Source organism: Archocentrus centrarchus (assembly GCF_007364275.1).
Source record: "Archocentrus centrarchus isolate MPI-CPG fArcCen1 chromosome 18 unlocalized genomic scaffold, fArcCen1 scaffold_23_ctg1, whole genome shotgun sequence".
NCBI lineage: Eukaryota > Metazoa > Chordata > Actinopteri > Cichliformes > Cichlidae > Archocentrus > Archocentrus centrarchus.
The window spans coordinates 5,313,377-5,335,384 of NW_022060145.1; the positions used below are offsets into that span (position 1 = coordinate 5,313,377).

At 40.4% G+C, this 22,008-nt stretch overlaps 1 protein-coding gene across 1 annotated transcript in view; it reads left to right on the plus strand.

Moving 5' to 3' along the window:
• pcxb (pyruvate carboxylase b) overlaps positions 1–22,008 on the plus strand; it is a 309,723-nt gene that overhangs the window by 270,861 nt on the left and 16,854 nt on the right. The window contains exons 20-24 of the mRNA XM_030722659.1: positions 1,598–1,755; positions 3,489–3,575; positions 10,281–10,460; positions 15,427–15,601; positions 17,271–17,344. Coding sequence (XP_030578519.1) covers positions 1,598–1,755; positions 3,489–3,575; positions 10,281–10,460; positions 15,427–15,601; positions 17,271–17,344 — 674 coding nt within the window. The remainder of the gene's footprint in view (positions 1–1,597; positions 1,756–3,488; positions 3,576–10,280; positions 10,461–15,426; positions 15,602–17,270; positions 17,345–22,008) is intronic.

Genomic DNA, 22,008 nt, shown 5'->3' on the forward strand with positions numbered 1-22,008 from the left:
GTAGAAAAGCACTATATAAGAACTAGTCCATTTACCATTTGTAGATATGACTGATTCAGATAAACTTCACTCATGGCTCATCTGTATTTGTAATTAATCACATTTCACTCTTTTCAGAAGTGGAGATAAGCCATAATGTCATTTACAGTAAAGCAGGATGCATTTACACTCACCAGCCACTTCATGCCCCTTGCTAGTACCGTGTTGGACCCCCTTTTGCTTTCAGAGCTGCGTTCATTCCTCACGGCACAGATTCAACAAGGTGCTGGAGACATTCCTCAGATTTTGATCCATGTTGACATCACACAGTTGCTGCAGATTTGCTGTCTATAGATCCATGATGTGAATCTCCCGTTCCACCCAAAAGTTTCCCAAAAGTGCTCTAATAGACAGATCTTGCGACTGTGGAGGCCATTTGAGAGTACTGTAACAAGCCACGTTATCCTGCTGAAAGCAGCCATCAGGAGATTGCCACACTGTGGTCATAAAGGGATGGACATGGAAAAAAAAAAAAAATAAATAAATAAAGGGATGGACATGGTCAGCTACAATACTTAGGTAGGATGTGGCATTTAAACCATGCTTAGTTTGTACTAAGGGGCTCAAACTGTGTCAAGAAAAATATCCCCCACACCATTACACCACCAGCAGCCTGAACTGTTGATACAAGGTAGTATGGAACCATGCTTTCATATTGTTTACACCAAATTTTGACCCAACCGTCTGAATGTCAAAATTCGAGCTCGTCAGACCAGGCAATGTTTTTCCAGTTTCCTGTTGTCCAGTGTTGGTGAGTCCATGGAGAATTGTATCCTCGGTTTCCCGTACTTGGCTGATGGGCTACAGCAGCAGAAACTCCTATCTGCTTCAAGGTTCAACATGTTGTGCATTCAGAGATGCTTCTGCATACCTCGGTTGTAACAAGTGGTTGTTTGAGTTGCTGTTGACTTCCTAGCAGCTCGAAGCAGTCTGGCCATTCTCCTCTGACCTCAGAAATCAACTGCACATTTTCACCCAGAGAACTGCTGCTCACTGGATGTTTTCTTTTTCTGACCATTTTCTGTAAACCCCACAGATGGTTGTGTAGATCTCACTTATTTTATGCATTAATATTTTTAATGCTACTATTTTTTTTTTCTTTTTCTTTCTAAATTCAGTGAGGCCCTTATAACTCAGCTTTAGATATGTGCTATAGAGAGAGTTTATTATTGGATCAGCAGTTTCTGTAAAAAACATCTGGCACCAACAACACCATGTTCAGTGACTTTTATCACCTTTCTTCAGTTTGAACTTCAGCAGGTTGTCCTGTGATTGGATCATTAGATATTTGCATTAACGTGTAGTTGAACAGGTGTACCTGATAAGTGGCAAGTGAGTGTATAATAGAACCCAAGTTCATTATTAAAAACTCAAATGATTCAATTTGAGCTTTTAATTCTTTAATTTCTAAGTCTTCTTCCCTTATGACATGTTAGTTTTCTACACTGAAAGCAATAAACATTTTAGCAAAGCCATTTTATCGTACATCAAGTCGCATAACTAAATGTGTGCAGCGACCACTGATTTGATGTCAGTTCACTGTGTTGTACTTTTGCAGGCATTTCTCTGGAGAAGGTGTTTGACTACAGTGAGTACTGGGAAGTAGCCAGAGGCCTGTATGCACCGTTTGACTGCACTGCCACCATGAAATCTGGAAATGCTGACGTCTATGAGAACGAGATACCCGGAGGACAGTACACCAACCTTCACTTCCAGGTGCACGGAGCTGCTATATTGTTTTGCCAGTGTGTCGGTGAATGATTTCAAAGCTAAATACATTTGACTGCTGCATTGTAAAAAGCCACTTCCAAAAACGTTTTGATGCTGTCAAATGTAAATAAAACAGAATGCAGTGGTTTGCAAATCTCAAACCCATATTTGATTCAGAATAGAACACAGAACATGTATTAAATGTTTAAATGGTAAAAATGTACCATTTTAAGAAAAATATTAGTGTTTACCACCGTGTAGCATCCCCTCTTCTTTTAATAATCCATAAACATCTGGGGACTGAGGAGAGCAGCAGAGGAAAGTTGTTCTAGCTGCTCAACAGCCCTGGGTCGTCTTGGTCTTATTTTTCACTTCATGATGAGCCAAATGTTTTTCATTGGTGCATCATGAAAACATTTGGTGTGGACTGCAGGTGGGCCAGGTCAGCACCTGGCCTCTTCTACTATGGGGCCATGTTGTTGTAATAGCTGCAGTATGTGGTTTAGCATTGTTTTGCTGAAATATGCAAGGCCTTCCCTGAAAAAAGACGATGCCTGGATGGGAGCGTGTTTCTTTAACACCTGTACGTACCTTTCAACATTGACTGTGCCTTTCCAGATGTGCAAGCTGCCAGTTCCATAGGCACTAATGCACTCCCATACCATCAGATATGCAGGCTTTTGAACTGAGCACTGATAGCAAGTTGAATGATCCCTCTCCTCTGTTGAGGCGTCTGTTTTCCAAAAATAATTAAAAAATTTTTCTGACCGCGGTACAGTTTTCCACTTGCCTTAGACCGTTTTCAGTGAGCTTTGGTCCAGAGTAGGTGGTGGTGTTTCTGGCTCACGCTCACATATGAGAGTCTGTTTTTTGCATGTTGGAGCTTTTACCTGAATCTGTGGATGGCACGGTGAACTGTGGTCACAGACAGTGATTTCTGGGAGTGTTTGAGAGCCCATGCAGTCTCCATGACAGAATCATGCCTGTTTTTAATTCAGTGCCGCCTGAGGGCCTGAAGATCGCGGGTATCCAATATTGATTTTTCATCCTTGTCCCTTGCATTCTGTCTGTATTTGCATTTTACACAGCATCCCAACCTTTTGGAATTGGGTTTGTACCTTTTTAACTTAGAATGGAGAATAGGTTCTCTGCATCTGACAATATTAGCTCAGTCTAACATCAGATATCATCTGTTGCCATTGTAGGCATGGTTGTGCTTAAGTTTAACTTGAATTGACAGTTTAATGTGAAGAGTGTTGACATTTTTTAACAATGTGAAAACAAAAATATTCTGAATTTCTCATAGTTTTTTCCTCACATCCCTGAACAAGTTTGTGTGAGACACTCTTTTTCAAAAATGCCTTTTTTTCTTTTTTTTTTTTATGTCTGTGTTTGTATGTTCAAAGCTCGCAGAGATGCAAGAAATGTGACTAAAATGAGCCAGTGCAGATGACTGCACTGGCTCAGAAACTCAAATAAAAATGATGCTTATTTATAAATGCTGTATGCCACAATACAAACAAGCGTCTGCCGTGTCACACTCTGAAAAATGGAACAGATGATTACAAAGTGACTAAAACCACAGGACTGTTTTTCCCAAGTTTAAAAGCTTTAGGTCACTACACACATTCAGCTACGGGACTGCACCGGCTTGTCCAGCATTTCTTGATTTTTCTCTTAAATTGGGAATAATAAATTGTTTACTCAGTTCATTCATGGTGCCATTTGGTCTTTTGCAGGCTCACAGTATGGGACTGGGCAATAAGTTCAAGGAGGTGAAGAAGGCCTATGCTGAAGCCAACAAACTACTAGGAGACCTTATTAAGGTGAGACATGGAGACTCCGCGTCCCAAATTGCTCTTTATTTTCCTCAACAAGCTGTGCAGGTTCAGCTTTAATTTAGTTTACCAGCAATACAGTACAACAAAGGTGCCTGCAGAGTCAGTGATGATAGTGGCCTCGTCACCCAGCTGCAGTTACTGATGCCAGAAAATCCTAATTTAACGTGGCAGATAAGACTGCATTGGAAAGTCCGTGATTTAGGAGCATCAGCTTTAATGGTTCGTGTTATTATCTTCTTAAACTGAGCAGTATAAAGTAGGATTGTGGAAACGAGTAGCTGCAATTGCAAGCACAAGGTCAAGCACATTTGCAACGTTAATGATCTTTCACTTTGCTCATTCGTTAATACATTATATCTAAGTTCACATGAATTTCCTGCTGAGAAATCAGTTGCAAATTAGTTTTCGATATACTTTCATTGGCCTGGCTCACACTGACTGCTCCTGCCAGGCTGAGCCAAGCAGTCCCAGATTAAGTTAGGCGCATCCATTGTTCTGTGCAGTCTGAATTCACTTTCAGTGCAACGGCATATTTGACTTTCCCCGGCTTCCTTTCCCTCTGAGAGTAATTTTGTGTGCCCAACTTTTTATAGCTTTGTCATTTCCCTCACTAGACTTGTTTATCTTTTCCAAGCTAGCCTGCATTAGGCTTATTTATCCTCTCATTTACCAGGTGGATTTAAGATAACATCAGCCATCACTAATTGTAGTCATGGGCAGGAATTTGTGCTGGAACACCGTCATTCTCTGCCTGCACTGACCTCCTGCCTACTTTTTTTTTTTCCTCCCCCGCTCATCTTTCATTAATTCCTGTGTCTCTCCCATTTTGTTTCCTCACTCTGTGATTATGTATTTGTTCTTTTGCATTTTCTTTCATTATCAAGCCTCCCTCTCACTTTCCTTTTGTTCCGTTCTCCATTCCATTGCTGCTTTTCACATTTATTCCCCAGCCATCTTTCTTATTTTGCTTTCTCTCACCCTAGACATGCTCGCATGGATTCCCCATTACTTTACTGCCTCCTTCTCACTTTTTTTTTTAAATTTTCTTTGTCTCTCAATTTTCCTTCTCCAGTCCCTTCCCCCTAATATTCTCTCCCCCTCTCTCTGTTTTTCTCATCAATCCCCCCCCCCCCCCGACATCCCCTAGCCTCTGCCCATGCTTTCTATCAATTCAATTAAGACTCTGCGGGCTTCACTGCACAAGCCAATGTTGGCTTAATGTGCCTATGGGCCCTGCTATGCTCTCTGTTGTATCCTGTTAGCTCGACATTGGCTATGTCTCTCACACTGCTGGCTTGTCGATAAGGGAGAAGGAGTGTGCTTGTCAGATATAGACATGGAGCACACAGCACATCCTGCACTGGCAGTAAGCAGAGCACCTAAAGTATATGCCCACACGTACCGTAGCAAGCGCCTTATCTTTGAAGTTTAGTGCTGTCAGTGAAGGAGAAATGGGGATACTTTCCTCATTTAATCAAGAACACAGATCTAATTATTTGAGATAAAAAAAAAGTTAAATGTTTTATCTTCAAAGCATTTACATAAAAGTGATTTGCATTAAAGAGATTGTTTACTTTGCCAAGTCTATTAATTCATGTTTTCCTGCAGTTGGTGTCATGTTCTGAAGTAAGAAATGAAGAGATTTGTACAGGATGTGTCTGAACTTACAAAACTGCATCATTAGAAATGAAAGGAAAAGCCTGGACTTAAGCTCATGGGCTTCTCGCTCAATACCAGACGACATCAAACCCGGCTCGGGAATCTGGGAGACTTTCATGAAATGTTCATAAGCCTAACAGTTTCTTAGCTTAATATTAATTCCAGATGTGCAGCTCAGTATAATCATTGCATTGCCCGCCGAGTACCCAGTGACAGTTCTACAAATCTCCCTTAATCCATAGACTTGATTTAATTATAAACAGGTTTAAAAGTGTCTCATTAGTTTTCCTATGCGTTAATGACCATTCAGTTCAGAAAGATCAGATCAAATCTCTTGCTGCTCGTGAACCATTCTTTAATTTGCATGTGGGATAATTTAAAGTCTGTTTAACGATCCAGGTTCCAATTAACTCTACTAAATATGACACCTACACTAGGATTAGGTTTATGCTGTGTTTTTTATGTATATATCACATACAGCATAAGTATCAGTAATCTCAATTTTAAAAGGGTGCATGTGATAAAATACAGTGCTGTTCTCTGAAAGGAGGGGGTGCTAAGCTGGACCCTGAAAATGCTGAACAGCTGGAGAATAGAGGGGCAAGATTTTCTTGGTTGGTTGATGATTGGTTGATGTCAGTCCCTCGTTGGCCTCCTGGTACTGCCTTTGCACAGACCACAGTATATGTAGCAGCAGAGCTGACAAACCTTCTTGGTCAGAAGATTAAAAAGTGGTCTTGCCTAGTGCTAATTCCACTTGTTGTTGATTTTGCTGGAGGACATATTTACTGAAGCAATGGAAGAATCTAGCAACAAAGAAAACATACATGAATAGATGGCTCTAGCGGCTGAGTTTGTCATTGGAAAGAGGACAACTTGTATATGTATTTATGATTGTGCTCCGTCTTCCTCCCTTACTCTGTCACGTTTCTCTTGCAATTACAAGCACGTATCTCCTCACCTCCCCGTCTCAAAACACACTCAGTCTCTCATACTTGGAGGTGGACCACCTCCTTGTATTGCCTGTGGGGCTGCAGATGTCTATTGCTCTTGTCTGTCTACTTCTCTCCTCCACTCAGTTAATCCATCCATCTCTTTATTTCTCCCTCTTAGTCTTCCTGCACCACTCTTCATCACCCCGTCTGCCATCTCTCCCTACTCTCACTCTCCAGTTTCATTTGGCCTTATCTCCTCTGTCCTCGCTGCCTCCCACCTTTCTTCATTTCAGTTAGACTTCCTTCGTGTATCTCTAATCTTTCTATCGTTTCTCCCCTTCCCCTTCTTCTCTAAGCCTCTCGTTATCACTCCTCTCTCCAGTCTCCTCCCCTCCTGACGGGTACCATTCTTCACTCTGCTCCTAGCATGGCTGGGTAGTGTATGTGTTTTTGTTGCATTTGCCCCCCCCCCCCCCCCCCCCCCCCCCATGAAACAGATGCGCACACGCTGCTCTGGCTGTTATAATCCTACGCTATTTAGGGTAATTCAGGTTTGGATAGAGTTGCATTTCCAAACAAATTTGAGCAAAGTACACAGACACATGCAAGCACACACAAAATCTCTGCCACACATTCAAACGTGCCACTGTACCAGAGTTCTGTTTGCCAGGGGTGTGAAGTCATGCAGGACCACTTAGTGAGGGCTGTACATTAGTGGAAGTGAGAAAGATGGACAGAAGGCGGAAGAGAGGAAAGGAACACGGAGGTGGTGGGAACAGAGAGCCGCTGGAGGTGGGTGAGGGTGGAACAGCTCTTGTGTCTCCGATGTGATAATGAGTGCCTTAATTTGGATTAATCGGCATTAATTTCTGATAAAAGCATTTATGGGAGAGAGGCAGAAATGGCAGGAGCTAATTTAATCTCCCTATTCAGTCTCCAAAGTAGCTTTGGGTAACAGAATATAAAATATGTCTAGTATAAATCATTCAGCACTGTAGCCATACAACAGTAATGCTAGGTATAGAACATTAAGTGCCTATATTTTTCTTATTTTTAGCCTTGCCACAGTGTGACTCGAATGGCAGTGTCGGTAAGTGGGTCAGTTTCTCCACCATCTCAGCTACTGATGGGATACCCGTGAAAATGTATCCAGAAGCTTCTGCTCCCCAGAATAAAGCCTGTTTTTTAGTGATGCTCTGAAATGTAATGCAGCGTCTCAAATGGATCAGATTTCTATATTCATATCTGAAAACGGATTGTTAAAAATTTTGATCCAGCCTGGTCCAGGTATGTTTTTTTTTTGTTGTTTTTTTTCCCCAGAGAAAGAACTCCAGTAAATCTCAAGGTTTCTGGGGTTGAATAAGATGTACATGCACCGCGGTGCAGTGTTTAGCACTGTCAGCTTTCAAGAAGTCTGGCTTAGCGCCCTGTTTCTTGGTCTTGTCAGAGAAAAGATAACAGCTTGCGTATTCTACTGCAGTGCATTTTGTTCAGAGGCTCAAGAAGCTGATTACTTATGTCAGTCCAGTCAAAAGCTAAACTCCCTCCTAAAGTAGTGACATAAAGACACCATCTTATCAGTAAGACTGAGAGCGATCAGCAGCCCAAGAGTCTGAGCTCAGCTTCACACAGGAACAGAGGAAATCAGATTTTTCGAACCCCACCAGGATGTGATTTTTTTTTTTTTCTTCACTCCCCGTCTAAAAATATAGAAAAGCTCACACATCATATATAGCTCATATACTCCTGAAAATATGATTTTTTTTTTTTTTTCTCCTGTGTGTGAGGCATCCAGAGAGAGTTGGAGGTGGGTGATTCATCAACAGAGATTGATAATGAGAGTAACACTCTTGATGTTACTGTGGATCAAGGAAAAGGAAATATTTGGCAGACGGACTAGAGAGAAGAGGGATGGGAATGGGACCAAGTTGATTCATGAAGAAAGAGTAAAAATCTAACATGCTGGCTTTTAGAGTAAAGACAGAAGGTTAAGATAGCGAGGGAGGGAGGGAGGAAGTAAGAAGGGTGTCTCTTGAAGATGGATAATAAAGAAAGAAGGGTGACACCTGTGCAGTGAAAAGAGGAGAAAAATGAGACGGGAAACACTGAGATTGTGTGACTGCACACTGCGAATGCAGCCTTGCTGCTTTCTCGTGTTTGATAGATTTTAAGTAACTCATCAGTGTGCTTTTGTTTCACATGTCAACAAAGTTAATGACGTATATTAACAATTCGCTCAAATCTCTGTAAGCAGTCATTGTGTAAAAGCAGTGTATCAATAACCCCTCCATTCACAAACCCTGTCCATCTGAACTGCAGGTGTTATGGCAGGGAAAGCTGAAGGGAGGTGCATTTCTTGCATCTTGTTTCCTGTCTTGCTGGGAAAATGCACGTCCTTGAAAATTCTCCAACTGGTTTTGGACTTTAACGGGTGTCCAGGGGCTGTTCTTGAGATTTAGCTTCTAATTGCACTGAAATGTTTTTTGTTTTTGTTTTTAAAAAAAACAAAAACAAAAAAACCCCAGATCTCATCTGTTTGTTACAGTAAAGTTGCCCAGTGGGCGGAGCTTTTTGAGACACTTTTAAAAGCCCAGCAGGACTTTTTTTTGACCAAAGACTTTTTAACACTGTATCCAGGATATGCTTGGTGGATCTAAAAGTGCAGCAATGAACAATTTAATACTGTTGTTTCCACTGATGATTCCACTGATTTTTATAGCAGGTCGTCATGAAATGATGGGTTTTTGTCATCTCTAAAGCCCAAAAGCACTTAAACACACACACAGTGGACTGTAGTTGTTGAAAGAATAAAGTGATCTCACAAGCTCAGCCAGCCTAACAAACACCCAAATCCCAGGAGGCTGTAGTAATCCCAGAGGGGGATGTGTGTGCTGTATTTCTCACTTTCAATAATTTTGGTATCACTTCTTTGAGAAATAGGTGTCAAGGTCTTTGTTTGGGGATTCCTCTGGGAATGTCAACGTAATCTATATTTGTTCATCCATTTTCTCCCTTTCTTCTCCCTCCTTTTGAGTGCTCTAATTGCCTCAGAAATAGGCTTTGTGTGAAATGTGGGCCTAGTTCTCGCATGCTCCACTCCTTCAGCTGTCGATGCTTGTAGGCTTTTCCTAATGGATAATAAAATGTTGAGGATTAAGCACGAGTATAAACCGGAGCGTGTGTTTGAGACAGAAAGTTGGTGGGTCATGTTAATTGACCCCTTTCTCACTTTAATGGCCCAAGTACCAGATGGAAGTCAACAGGAAGCCTTAAATTTGTGTCTCCAATCATTACAATAAGAGTAATGTGTGCAATTGATATTTGCGCCAGTGTCCCGTTCACAGTCTGAGACTCTACCTATCACCATTATGCTAATAGGGATCGCTATTACCATAATGATATGCCATTATAAATAATGAAAGAGTGAATACGTGTGATTTTAATGAATGTTTTCTGCACTCTTTCTTCTTCTCTCCTCGTTTTCAGGTTCATTCTGTTTTCACATAGCAGACTAAATCAGATGACTAAAGAGACTGTGTGCAGAAGTAAACATCTTTTCATTTCCCTTTCTCTGCGTCTCTTTGTGCTTAATCTTTGTAGACAGCATCTTCATTAAAGCAAACACTCTGTGACCACTTCTCTTTTGCTGAAATCACCGTGGCTGTGCAGTAATACCTGCGCGCTGCTGACAGGAGGACTTGATGGGGGGAAACGGTGTAGCCTGTCAGACAACTGCAACAGCTTCTACTTTTTTGCAGAAAGGAAGATTAAACCATTACCCCGTGAAAAAATGCTGTATTTCCCTGAATATATTTCCAAGTTGTTTTTTTTTTTCTTTTCTCTATGCATGCTGATTTTTGTCAGCTTAAAAGGCCCACTGAATAATAGCAGCTCTCCTTGTCCTAAGCAAACTGAGCTAATCTGTGTGCAGAGGCTATACTGATATCTTGTGCACAGGCTGTGATGAAATAGAAATATCTAACTGAAGAGTACAGCGTGCTAATAACATTTTTTTTTTTTTTTTTAAATCCAAGAAGGGGTTTAATAATGCCAAAAACAAATACTACTAGTGCTCAGACTTCTTTGTCTTTGTTAGGTGACTCCTTCCTCAAAGATCGTGGGTGACCTGGCCCAGTTCATGGTGCAGAACAACCTGACCAGGGCAGAGGTGGAGGAGAGAGCAGACGAGTTGTCCTTTCCCCTGTCTGTCGTCGAGTTCCTGCAGGGATACATCGGAATACCACATGGAGGGTTCCCTGAGCCGTTCAGATCTAAGGTACTGATGTTTGGTCTGTGTATACACATCCATTTTTTTTTTTTTTTTTAAATAGGGTTTTCTATGAAAGCATTCATTTACACTTGAAAACAGTCCAACTTCCCCATCTTACACATACTTGGATAAATGGAAACGCAGTAGCAATTTAGATCACAAAATAACTCGCTCTTTAATCTTTGCTGTTGACATCCTTCTTCACTTGTACCTTTTTTGTAAAACGGCCCAGAGAGCTTTATTAAAGTTGCATATGCAGTTACGCACATGCAAACAATCAAATTTTGTCGCACGCTTAATCTCATCTGGCACAAGTTGAAAACTTTTTTTTTTTTTTGGTTGCTATCTACTTCTCTCGTCTCCTCATGAGCACGAACACATCGGGGGGCCCCAGCGTGACGGCTCCTTGGGAGCTGCAAGAACAGACGATTAAAAAAATGTCAAATTTTCCCTAAATGTTGTTGACATTATGGCTAGTTGACATTTCTGAATTTTTTTTTTATACTTGTATTAGTATTTAACTTTTCCACCCATCATGTTAACAGTATGTGTGCACATGTACAGTTAAAGTTAATTTTCAGCAACATTTTTGCAGAGCCTTAAATGCCTTCGTGTATTTCCCCACCGGTCAAGTCATTTCTTCCAGGTTTTTCCTCAGTTCATCGCGTAGTCGTATCTTAAACGATCTCTCATTTGTGTTAGCGTTTGGCTCTGCAGTCGCTGATTCTCCCTCCCATCCTTCCCCTTCTTTGTTTGCCCAAGTGAAACCATCACTCGTCCTCCTGCCTCTCTTCTCGTTGCTCTGGGAAATAACACGATCAGATGTTTGTCATGGGGCTTTGCGTGCAGTCCAGACATTGACAGAGATTTTTTCTGATTTTTGATATAAACAACTCATCCGTCTGCTGCCTGATTCATTTGTGATGGTGTATCGATGTCTCGTGTTTTTAAATGGTGTGTCAAGTGAATCATTACCATTTAAAAAAAAACAAAAAGAAAAAAAAGACTGAGCTGTTATGTCCTCAGGTTTGCTCTTTTGTTTGTCAGCATTCCCACTGAAGGGAAGCTAAAGTGACACTTTATGTTCTCTTGTATAAGGGGATATTTACATTCCAAATAATGCAAAAATAATTTTCTGAGAGACACCATTTTATTTAAACAATTGTCAGAGCGGCAGGTTGCATTATAGTGTGTACTGAGCAAATCCTCAATACAACTGCAGTGAGATTCTCATCTCAGCCAGAAAATCTGACTCATCCTCTAAATCTCCTGATATTCATACCCTGGCAGTCCACCCTCAGTTTTTAATGGACAAACACCCCCCCACACACCACCCAAACTCAGTTAAATAATAAGCACCACAGATCACTTTCAATATGTTTTTAATTTGTGTGCTTATTGTATTTGCCTATGTTGAAGCTGCACAGCTGAGACGCAAATCAGATATTCACACATCATATATCAGGATAACTGATTTCCATAACTTAGGGTCAGGCATGAAATGGAGCGAATGCAATTTTGTTTAAAGGAGAGAAAGTAAAACATTTATCAAATTATCTTTCGAAAGCAGAGCCAACACGCGTGTCTATTGGGGTACTTTGCCTTCAGTTATTGACCTTTGCTTCCTGCTTTTTCACTCATTGAGTTCATCTTTATTGTATGCATGTAAGCATACACATGCAGACCCCATCTGTATGCTGTAGCTGAAGTTCGTATTTGTATGCTATCAGCAAAGAAGCAGCAGCGTTTCCTTAATGGCGCTTCGGTGGTGTTAATTAGTTGGTGAACAGGCATGCCATAAATATATCACATTCATTAATTTCTCAAAGGCTGTCACAAAGTTATTTTCATTCCTTTAAATCATAAAGTGGTAATTGAGTTGTTTCCTCATCCAGTGTGGGTGGACACAAATGATGGACACGACAGAGGGAAACTTAAAAAGATACGGGTCAAGGGAGACGAGCGAAAGGGTGGGAGTATGGATCGTGAGACAGAGGAATGAGAAATGTATGAGACCATCAGAAATAAAATGAATTAAAGAAATGAGTATCATTAAAAATGCAGGAAATCCCTCAGAGGAGCATACTTGAAAAGAGAGAGAGAAATCAGTGAGTGTGATGTTGAGGAGTTTCCACAAAAATGTGGAGAACCAGCAGATATAACCTTGGAGGAAGAGTTTCCTTCATTTGTTAATGCAACACACAGACACACACACTGTCTTCATCTCACACTTAAACAATCAACCAGTTTAGGTGTAAGGACATCCTCAGAGAAGGCTGCGGTAATGAGCAGGGACTCCAGTGAACCTGCTATCTTTTTGAAGTGCCTTTCTCACACACACACAAATGAGTAAGCTATCTCTGAACTGTTAGCTCTGTGACTAATAGAATTGCACTGGGGCTTTTTGTCTAGAGATTTCCACAGGGTGCACACACACACACACACACACACACACACTCTTGATATTATGAAGATATGAAGCAGCACACAAATTAGTAAACGTAACACATGTATATACAGTCATGGTAAAAAGTCCACTCTTTGAATTCTAAGGTTTTACATATCAGGACACAATAAAAATTAGCTGTTTAACAGGTCTTAAAGTCTGGTAAATACAACATCAAATGAACTATAAAACGTGTCATATTACACTGTCATTATTTAACGGAAACTAAGCCAAAATGCAGAAAGTGTGTGAAAAACTAAGACCACCATTACTGCTGCCATGGGAATTAAGAGGGTAAGTAGCAGCCAGGTGCTGCTAATCTAATACACTAGATTAATCGATCATCAGCAAGTGTGAGCACCTCTATAAAAGGAGAATTTTTGGCAGTTTGCTGGTTTCGAGCATTCAGATGTGTTATCACAATGCCGAGGAGGAAAGGCATCAGCAGTGATCTTGGAGAAGCAACTGATGGTGTCCATCAGTCTGGGAGGGGTTATGAGGCCATTTCCAAACAATTTGAAGTCCATTATTGTGCAGTTGGAGAGATTATTCACAAGAGGAAAACATTCAAGACGGCTGCTAATCTTCCCAGGAGTGGAAATCCCAGCAACTTCACCCCAGGGTCAGACCGTGCAATGCTCAGAGAAACTGAAAATAATAACCCAAGAGCTACAGTTCATCTCAGACTCTGCAGGGCCTCAGTTAGCATGTTAAAGTTCATGACAGCACAGTTAGAAAAAGACTGAACAAGTGTGGCTTGTTTGGAAGGGTTGCCGAGAGAGAGCTTCTTCTCTCTAAAAAGAACATGGCAGCACGGCTTAGGCTTACAAAGTTGCTTTTGAATAAATCACAAGACCTCTGAAACAATGTCCTTTGGCCAGATGGTCAGATGTCCAGTACCACATTTGGTAAAAGCCAAACACAGCATATCAGCACAAACACCTCATACCAGCTATCAAGCACAGTGGTGGAGGGGTGATAACTTAGGCTTTTTTTTTTTTGTTTTTTGCAGCTACAGGTCCTGGACATTTTTGCAGTCATTGAGTCAACTATGAGCTCCTCTGTATACAAACGTATTCTAGAGCCAAATGTGAGGCCATCTGTCTGACAGATAAAGCTTGGCTTAAATTGTGTCAATGATCAATGATCCCAACCACGGCAGCAAATCTACAACAGTATGGCTGAAAGAGAGAGAGGTGCTGCAGTGACCCAGTCAAAGTCCACACCTCAGCCTGACTGAAATACTGTTGGGACCTGAAAGAGAGCTGTGAATAAACGAATACCCACAAACCTCAATGACCTGAAGCAGTGTTGTAAAAAAGAGAGGGCCAGAATCCCTCCAGAGTGACAGACTGATGAACGCATGCACAAAACAATTTAAGTTGTTGCTGTTAAAGGTGATTCTATAAACTATTGAATCATGGGATGTATTTAATTTTCACACGCTGTTTGTTTAAAACTAAACCAAAACAAATGACACAGTATAATTTTAACTGGGCAGATTATTTTTATGTTCTGATATGTAAAACCTTAGAAATAAAAGCACGTGTACTTTTTATGACGACTGTAACATGTCTGCACCAGAGACGTGATCAGTATGATTGCTTAATTTGATGCACACTGCACTGAAAACACAGTCTACCAATAGCTTATTCTGTTTGCATACTTCAGGAAACCTTTTCTAAAGCACTGACTGATTAAAACTTGTATGAAGATCCATTTATTTCCCTCTCATGTCTGAGCCTTTGTTTAAAAAAAACTTCTATGAGAATAAAAGCAAAACAAGGATTCCCACTCTTTACAGCGGCCTTTAGATGAACTGTCGGTATCTTAACATAATCTCTTCACCAGACATTATTATTTGCCCCAGATCAATTGTCTCTACAAGCTGTCAGATCCCAACAACTGTGTGGGCAGATAAAGCGCCAGATCATTGGTCTTATATAGCATCTGTGTATTGCCTCTGCTCCATTTCTTTAAATTGTTCTGCTTTTTTGTCACATGTAACACTGCAGTCATGTTTAATGGGCTGTTGGTAGTTTACTGGCTGGAATAAGGGAGAGTGGGAGATGGCGATAAGTAAAGTGGAAATCACTGAAGAGCTTGGCACGACAGTGGTGCTGTTTTTATGTAAATTTAAAAATAACTTTCATCCATAAGTTTGACATTCTCTTCGATTTCTACTGCTCTTCTCCTCCTTTGTGCCTCAAAGCATCGAGTGTATCTCTGTCTTCCTCCTCCTCTCACTCTCTCTCTGTGTCAATTTAGTGTTTTTGACAGGTTGGAGCTTTTATCTATAACTGGGAAGTACAATGTGAAGGTTTTACCATCACTTTATATATCTCACATACTTCAGCCTCCCATGGGGATGTTATGGAGGGGAAAAAAATGCAGAAAGACTATATGACTTTAAATGGAAAGTTTTAGTAAATAGTTTGTTCCCCTCTTTTGCTTTTTTTTTTTCTTTTTATCTTTTTTCTCTTGGTTCCTCTCATTTCCTCCTCCTGTTTTAACCTCCTGTTTCAGGTGCTGAAGTCACTTCCCCGCATTGAAGGTCGACCCGGTGCCTCTCTGCCACCTATGGACTTCAAGGCCCTGGAAGAGGGGCTCCGAGCCGCACATGGTGATGACATCACCCCTGAGGATGTGATGTCAGCAGCCATGTACCCCAAGGTGTTCCAGGAGTTCAAGGAATTTACTGGTGAGTGGACTGCCTGGATAATCTTGGTATTTGTTATAATTTAGGAGAAGGACTTTGTCTTTCTGGGGCAGCACGGTGGTGTGGTGGTTAGCGCTGCTGCCTCTGGGTTCTGGTCTGGGTTCAGATCCACCTTGGCCCAAGCCTTTCTGTGTGGAGTTCTCAGTGTGTTTGCGTGGGTTTTCTCCCGGTACTCTGGTTTCCTCCCACAGTCCAAAGACATGCAGTTAGTGGGGTTTGGTTAACTGGTGATTCTAAAGTGCCCATAGTTGTGAGTGTGAGTAGTTGTCTGTCTCTCTGTGTTAGCCTTGCGACAGACTGGTGACCTGTCCAGGGTGTACCCTGCCTCTCACCCTATGACAGCTGGAATAGCCTCTAACCCCCCACGACCCTGAAAAGGATAAGCGGAAGAGAATGGATGGTTGGACTTTCTTCTGTTTTTGTAATTTAAGTGGTTGAAATGTGTGTTTAATCAAATTGCATCCGTTTTATTAAACAAGTCTAGGTCTGTGGTCTCATTCTCTCAGACACTGTCATTCTCATTTGTGTTACTGCTGGGGCTTGAAATTGGTACCAGCCAAACTTGGGTCGGGAACACTGAACATAAAGTCGAACCATTTGGTAGAAATGTTTTTATGCTGTGTTTTGAGGAGAGAAATTGTAGTCTAAAGACAAGAGCTTGGAGCAAGAACAGACTAATGTAGCAAATTTAACAATAAAGGTTACATACGGATCAAATTTAGCTGGAAGCAGTTTGAAGCCGTTGCCTGGATTAACCTGAATTGAATTATTCTTTGAGGAGTTGGGGCATTGTTAGCTTTAGTCTGGTGTTGGCTCTCTAAGATCTCAGGTGGTGAATATCAAGATCCTCTTCCATTCTGATTCTTCACTTTTAGAGATGCATTTCTTCACATTGAGAGAGAATCATGTGTGTGGCTAATTTGCTAACGGGGAAAAAAATGTATTTCCTCCCTCTGTCCCTCAACAGTTATGAATAAAATTAAATTACAAGAGACCTGTGATGTGACACAAGCAGCAGGAATGTCCGATGTACTTGCGTTAGCACTGCTGCACCCTGTCAGCAAGCCTGCATTCATCACGTCCTAAAAGCAGAAGATAATTGTTCTGCTGACTTGTCAGCTGACAAGTTGGCAGAAAAATACAGCATACCTCAAAGTGAAAGTGTTGTTCTCATGTTCTTGGTGTGCTGTTACCTTTGTGACTGACTTTTGTGCATAAAGAGGGTTTTGTTTCACATTTTAATTCAACAGTTTTTGTTTTTGTTTTTTTTAAGCACCCCTTCTTTCATGTTTTTGCTGCTTTTGTGATTTCACCTTCACTGTGAATTATCTCAGTAAATTTCTCACAGCCCTTAAACAGAAGCTCTTGCTCCATCCTGTTTCTCATTCCTAGAATCGTGGATTCACTAATTGTGGTTTCCAGCATCAATATGGTTCCTATTTGAGTGACCACAAAAGCATGCTGTCATCTTGGATGACTGAATCTGGCTTGGCTGATCTAATTCTCTTGTGGTTTTGAAGAACCAGATAAACCAGTGTTATCAAGATTACTGATCCTGGATCAGAGAGCTGAACTTGGAACCTTGAAGTGCTGTCACCTGGACTCAGGACTGCTTTTAACCAAAATAGTTTTTCAATGTCTCTCTTTTTAGCCAACTTTGGCCCAGTGGATTGTCTCAGCACCAGGCTGTTCTTGGATGGACCCAAGATTGCAGAAGAGTTTGAGGTAAGTCAGTTTGACCTTTTTTATTTCTTTATTAAGTTTACTTTTAGAATCACTTACATAGTTGTCATTGTTTTACAGTGCTATAATATGATTAAGTTTTCCCCCCGATGGCTGAGAATATCTCCTGTAACATGCATAAAACTACAAAACTAAACATAATGCATAAAACACCATATGGCCATATAAACAAGCTTAAAACTTTTTTCTTTTTTTTTTTTGTGCCTCCATCAGAGCAGGATTTTAGCACTTACGGAGAATTTTTGTTAGGTTACACAAAACATCTTCCTCCAGTGTGGGATCCTGGCTTGTCAACAATACCCAAGATTATTTTTTCCCAGCCATTATTTACAGTGTTATCATAATTCCTGCCTTTTGCATATTTCAGTTAGCTGAGAAATGACCTGAGTGCATAAAAATGAGTCATTCTGTTGTGCATTTTTGCTGTTACTGTTTTGTTTTTGTTTTTTGGGTTTTGTTTTTTTGAGCCGGGGGGGGGGGGGGGTTGCAGATAAATGGATGTTCAATTCAGCGCTAAGTGTATTTGTTAACTGTCACTAATTGTATCATAATACATTTAATCTTAATTCCTTTAATGGCCCACTTTTATTTTTAATTAACTCTGGTGTAATCAGAGTTTAATAAAGAAAGGACGTTATCTGCAGGAAATGATCTTTCCGTCACTGCGGATGGCTGAGGTTTGATTCAGTTTGGTGCAGAGTCACAGTGAAGTGCTGATAACACAGTGGGAGGACAGAGATATTAACAATTTATCAAGGGAGCAACAAAACAGCATTTCTGATCCCTCTGGCCTTCAAGATTGGCCTTCCTGCAACTGAAATAACAGATTAATTTTGTCGTGTGATGTTTGAGAGGAAGCTATTGAAAACCACTAGGGGCGAAATCTCAGGCCCAAAATATAACTGTTACTGACTTACAGTATAAAGATTATACTGTTCATTTATTCTCCAGCAGAGAGCCAGCTGAACAAACGCAGTCAACAGAAGAAACAAAATACAGGAGTTTAATCATTGTGCATGCAAATGAATTGAGCTGGACACAACAGTGTAGCATTGTTTTGGTGAGTGTAGGTAATAACTGGCTGTCGTGCAACTAAACCCACAAAGTCTCAAACAAAAAGGCTGCACAGGAGTATTGACACCAAAGTTGTAAACTAGTTTCTGTCAATTTCATAATGTTACATAAGTAGACTCAGCAGGCTGGATATTGCTTCAAATTTGCATAAATGTACAGCCAGCAGAAATAACTTAAGGTGTCTGCGGTGCTTATTGAAGAGTTCTCTCTGAATAGGAGATGGCACATTTAAGGAACATGGTTTTTTTATTATTATTAGAATGACAGCAGCAGGAACTTTGATGAGCAAAACTTGGGCTAAAATGATTGTTGAAATTCAGATTGAAGAGCAAATTCCAAACAGAGTGATGGAGGTACCGACAGGAACCTTTGCTACAAATGTCACAATCACACGTCTGATCAAAGAGAAGCTTTTTCAGATGGATTTTGTTACCCAGCCATCTCATCACGTAATGAAAGGTTTCTAGGTAACCTTTGTTTTGTTTTGCTTTGTTTTGTTTTTTTCCATCAAAAATCTTATAAAGTAAAATCTAATTTTACATGAGCTTATGGAAATGAGTTTCTTCACAATAACAGCATTCGGGCTCGGTCAGTAATATAAATCTTTTTAATACTGGATCGTGTAGCAAGATCAATGACTCAATATTGAAGAATACAAAAAGTGTGGCATTAGATCTCAGATTTATTTGACCCTAAAGCGTAAACTCACTTGGATACAAACAAAACTATCATTACTTGCAGAGTAATAATGGATTCAGACCAGTGAGATGTGCTGCTTTACAGTTTAGATGAGGAGATGCAGTTGTAATGAGTCTAGAGTGCAGTGAGAGCGGCGATGCCCAAAAGGAGCATGTGCCTCTGACCAGATGGCAGCAGTACAAAACGGGTAAACAGGAGGTGAGGCAGGGCAGAAATGATGCCTGTGACTTTTTTTTTTTTTAACTACAGCTTTGTAGTGACCTTGTGAGGTTGTTTTGTCTGTGTTTTTAAGAAAAAGCTTGTAGTGTGAATTAAGACTCGAAGCTCTTTTTGTATGTTTTTGTTCTTTAGCATGGGTAAAGCTACACACACAACACTATAATGCTAACCCTTGCCGGTAAAGTTGAAAATGAAGACACTCATTCTGATTATAACCAGATAAATAATGGACCTGAAATGGATTTTAGTCACCTTGATAAATTCAAGTTTTAGACCTTTTGACTTTTTGTTGCCATAGCCTGTAAGTAAAAGATGGACACAACCACTCTGACATCATCCATTGATTGGGCTATTTTGAAGCCTTGAGTTTGGCATCATGTTGGTCTTTGGAAACCAGACAAAATGCTAAACAAGGTGTTAGGGTGTACTTGTGAAACCAAGGATCATGCACACCAATATGGTAGTGATTTGTCTATTACAAGAAAGCCACGCATTACTGCATTCTCTGCTTTGTCTGTTTTACTGTGAGGCCATGATTTCTTAAATGAAAACTACAATATATTAAATTAGACTTTAAACTAACAAGACTATACGAATTAGGAACATTTGCTGAGGTCCAAAAATGATAAAAACCAAGTGTGAAGTCATTTTTTCCCCATAGCCTTCTATACTGTTAAATTTCTCTTTGCAGCTGGAGGAGTTGCCCCCTGCTGGCAGCGCAAGCATGCAGCATACAGGATACATAATAAACATTTTTTAAAAAAAACCCTGGCTGAGGCATAAAAAAAAAAAAAAACAACTAAATGTAGCTCAGTATGAATACTAGCTACTGAAAACTTAAGAATTTGCGCTGAGAGAAAATAGCCGGCTAAGCCGTTTGGTTGGCCAGCTGCAGTTTTTCATCAGTTCATAGAACTTTTTTCCCTTTATTTATGGAAAACCTACTTCATTCTATAAGAAGTATATCACCCTAAAAGTGCCATCACTGAAAACCTTTAATTCATTAAACGTAACATAATTAACTGCGTGTTCATTTTTCTATTCTATACAGAACAAACCCTCCTGGTCTCTTGTGGAAGTCACATGTAATGCCTCGCATTGCTGTTTTTGTTAGATGTAGTTAGAAGCATTTCAGTAGTATTCATGCTCATAATTATGGGTGTGTTTCTTTGTTTCGTTTTTTTAAATTAAAAAAACAAAACAAAAAACAGCTTCATTATTTTCCACACTCTTAAAATCCACTTTTTTGAAAGTAATTTGCATTTTGTGACAGCTTGCATTGAGAGTGTGCGCTAATCTGCTGCAGGCTCAGTTGAGTAATCAGTCTTTCCACTGAGCTTTTATACATCGACAGTATTTTGTTTTCACATGTTAATTGAATCGTCTCTATATAGTACTTATTTCTTCACGTTCATAAGGCTTCTTGTCTATACTCAAACTCGTCAAACTCATCTTTTGATGAGTATTAAAATTCCAGTATACTCCGAACAGCCTTCATGCATTATAAATCATCTGTTCCTCCTGCATCCTTTTTTTCCTTTCAGAAAAGATTTCTCTCCATTCTCTCAGTATGACGACCACACACAGATTCAGCTGACAGTGATTCAGAGCAATGAAAGGCAACCATGTTTAATTACTGCTTCATTTCAGTGCAGCAAAAATGTTTCCAGGCTGCTGTTAATTGATTTTCATATTACCAGACACATAGGAAGCACTACTACCCTCCTGCTGTATTATTAGGAAAATGCGCTGTGCTAATTTAGTATTGACCCTAAAGACTCTCAGCCCCACCCCATCCGCCCAAATCATTTGAAGCTAAAAATCTGGAAGGGGACTCATACTCAGACCCCTATCCACAGATCAGAATAAAATCTTCAAACATTTGATTAAGCCTAAGCGGTTGGAGCATATAATTATTTGCTTTGAATTTGCAGTTTGGGATACATTATGCACCACCTTTCAAACACAGCAACATACTAAATAGTTGGTTTGTATAACAGCAATATTCGTAAAAAAAAACCGACTAAATAACCAACAATCTGCAGTTCTAGAGAAGCAAAAGCAAAAATAAATCAATGTTCATTCTTCCCTATGGCCATACTGGCTTATTTTTTACTGTCACTCCCTTAAACTGAAAAAACATAATATGCGCCCCATCTTAGCTTTCAATGATTTGGTTTGCATTTCCCCATCTAAGGGTCTTTCACTTCCATTCTTACCAGTGTCAGCTGTCTCCTTCCCTTAGGGCTGTTTAACCTTCTTCATTTTTGGAACTTTCACTCAGTTTTGTGCTCAGCTTCCGTCTTTGCCACAGAGACAACCCTACCCCTGTTGTCATGGCGATGGGTACTTCCCATCAGATCAGATCCGATTAGCGATCCCGAGCAAACTATGGAATGAAAACGTGTCAAAAAAAGTGCCCCCCCCCCCCCGTCACAAGCAGGGTGAGTCACCTCACGAAGGCTAAAAGAGTAGAACGACTGATCTCAGCGTTCTCGCTGCGTGTCCACTTCAGCTTTTACTGATGATGATCCCTGACTGTAAGCGCAGGTGTGTGTGTGTGTGTGTGTGTGTGTGTGTATTTCATTTTCCAAACTATATTTACTTTTAAACAAAGGATTGTTTATATTTTAGCTGAAATTCCCTGCTGAAGG